Raw genomic sequence first — 2,500 nt, forward strand, 5'->3', positions numbered from 1 at the left:
AGGAGGTCAGTTTTTAGTGGCCCAGACTCCTTTAATCATTCCAAGTCATTAAAGATTAAGAGTGTAAAACTGAGGATTTGTGCTTGGGGGAGGGAAAAACAGGAAGGTTAGGACAGAACGACTTTCACTATATTCTGCCCATTCTGTGTCGTGTCTGAGTGTTCGGTCTGCGTTGGGGCTCTTACTGTTTGTCCGTCGTGTTTTTGTCGTCCGCTGAGGCCTCTTTTTCCAGCAGCGAATCAGAGACGAGCTTTAGAGCCCTCTCTGAGTGTGACACCACCCGCTGCACCGCCTGCAGCTCCTCCTCCACAGGGTAGATGGTGGAGTGCTTGGCCATAATGTGCCTGTCGTCCGGGGAGTCCGGCCTCCGAACAGGCTACAGGAAAGGAGTCAAGAGGAGCCACACACACACACACACACACACACACACACACACACACACACACACAGTCAAGTGATAAATACTTGCTTTGCTTCTCCAAAAAAAAAGCTTGCATACTTTCAACAGTACATACATCAGACACTTAGAAGTCCAAAATTCGCCCCTGGGGACACGCAGAATAGAAAGGCTCTTTCTAGATCAAACCTAACAGATAATGCAGTAGCTGGATGAGTGATATGCAGGTGAGCGGTTCCATGAGAAGAGATCTAAAACTGCCACAGGACAAAAACTGCGAATGATTCTCACCAGTAGGGGGGGCACGGGCATGCCTGGTCGGCTCATGAGTGGCGGGGGGGCCATTCGTCTTCTCTGCTCCCCCCAGTACAACTGCTCCTCCTCCACCCTGCGCCAGTACAGGTCCTCCTCATAACGCCTGAGGGGGAGACAACACACGGGGAGCCCATTTTTACACCAGGAGTAAAATTTACACCAAAGAGAGTCATATTTACACTGGGCAGAGTGATACTGACACTGAGCAGAGTGATATTCACACCAGGCAGAGTCACACTGACACTAGGCAAGAGGCAACACTGATTATGTTTACTTTTCATATGGAATATTGTGTGTACCAGTATCCCGATCCTTAATCCAAATATGTGACATTACAAAGAGAGGGTCGCTGCACTGGTGCCTTGCAGAGGTAAACGGGTGCTCCGCGGGTGTGCTCTTTGCCAAAAGATGGCAGATCAGCCATTAGACTAAGTCTAATTCACAGCCACACCCGTTACTCCGCCGTTTTACCTGGTCGCAGCCACAGTGCTGTGCGTGTCACAGAGAAAACAGCCTGATGAAGGCTCAGAGTGGCCGAAAAAACACGTAGGTACATTTTCACATAGGTTTTGAGCCCATCAGAATAAAGGCTTTTTAATGTTACCACGCGGGTGCCTTTGCTTTTTCCCCTTCTATTCTGACAGTCAACATCACTGCTGCAATGTCACCTGCTAATGAGTGACAACCCAGCTGAAATGGGAGGATGTTCCTATCCGACAGGCCAAGAGGAAGGTGTTTAGTAAAGTTTGAGAGTTTATTTGTCATACGTAGGTTCACACAGGGTCAACGGCACAATGAAATGCATGAGACGAGAGAAACAGGCCACCTCAGCGCTAAGAGCACGCTAGGCGTGTGTGACATTGACTCCCATGTCGAGGAGAGGACTGAGTCAGTGAGACAACACTGCTGTTCGGAATGACCCTCCAAACCCATGTGACCGGTGCAGCAGCGTACAGTACTCAATCACTTCCGTATTTCAGCCGTTCGATCGGCCAGAACAGGAAGTCTTCCTCCACTCCCTCCCTGCAGCTCTCTGCTCTTATGACTAGTACTCATGGCTGGCTTAGTCACATGGTCAGTCAGAAAGCACCCTTTACATCAAAAGTCAGCAGTGTTGGAAGGAACGCGTTACTTTGTAATGTGCTACTGTAATTCCGCTACTTTGGCAGTAACGAGTGATGTAACTAATTACCTTTTCAGATGAAATAACGCAATTACAACGACTGAGGTTTACATGGGCTCGTTACTCCTTACTTTTGTCTTGTGTGAAAATATCAATGCAGAACTGCAGACTATAGCAGACAAATGCAGCCTCTTCCCCCGATTTCCTGTTCATGATCTAACGTCATCCGACCTTACGGTGGCGCAATGAACGAGTGAATCAGTCAATCAGCATTAGCCCACGCAGTGGCCCACAGTTCGCGCAATATGTGAGCTTGCTGTCCTGGAAATATGGACATTATTTTTCCCTCCTTGAAGATCAAGGACAAACAGATACCGGTGAGTTATGGTCCATATGCAAGTGTGAGAACTTTATCCACATCAAAGAATAGTAATTCTAATCTACTGAGGCACCTGGTAAAACAACACGCTTCTACAAAGCTAATCGCGAAAGACCCCAGTGCTAGCGCCGCTGACCAAGGAGCCGCTCCATCCAAACAGCCAAGGCTTGATTTGCTTGATATACATTAATGAGAGAATTGAAGCAAACATTTAAAAGAAACGCAAAAGATACTTTCCCTAGTAACTAATTACTTTTATATGCACTAATTGGTAAAGTAATTCAAT

The 2,500-nt window shown here is 47.4% G+C and overlaps 1 protein-coding gene across 1 annotated transcript in view; it reads right to left on the reverse strand.

Moving 5' to 3' along the window:
* The window catches only part of zfr2 (zinc finger RNA binding protein 2), an 18,254-nt gene that overhangs the window by 6,974 nt on the left and 8,780 nt on the right, over positions 1-2,500 (reverse strand). Inside the window, exons 12-13 of the mRNA XM_030784541.1 lie at positions 689-815; positions 186-376 (exon numbers count right to left, since the gene is read on the reverse strand). Coding sequence (XP_030640401.1) covers positions 186-376; positions 689-815 — 318 coding nt within the window. The remainder of the gene's footprint in view (positions 1-185; positions 377-688; positions 816-2,500) is intronic.

The sequence above is a fragment of the Chanos chanos genome, chromosome 9 (assembly GCF_902362185.1).
Source record: "Chanos chanos chromosome 9, fChaCha1.1, whole genome shotgun sequence".
Lineage (NCBI taxonomy): Eukaryota > Metazoa > Chordata > Actinopteri > Gonorynchiformes > Chanidae > Chanos > Chanos chanos.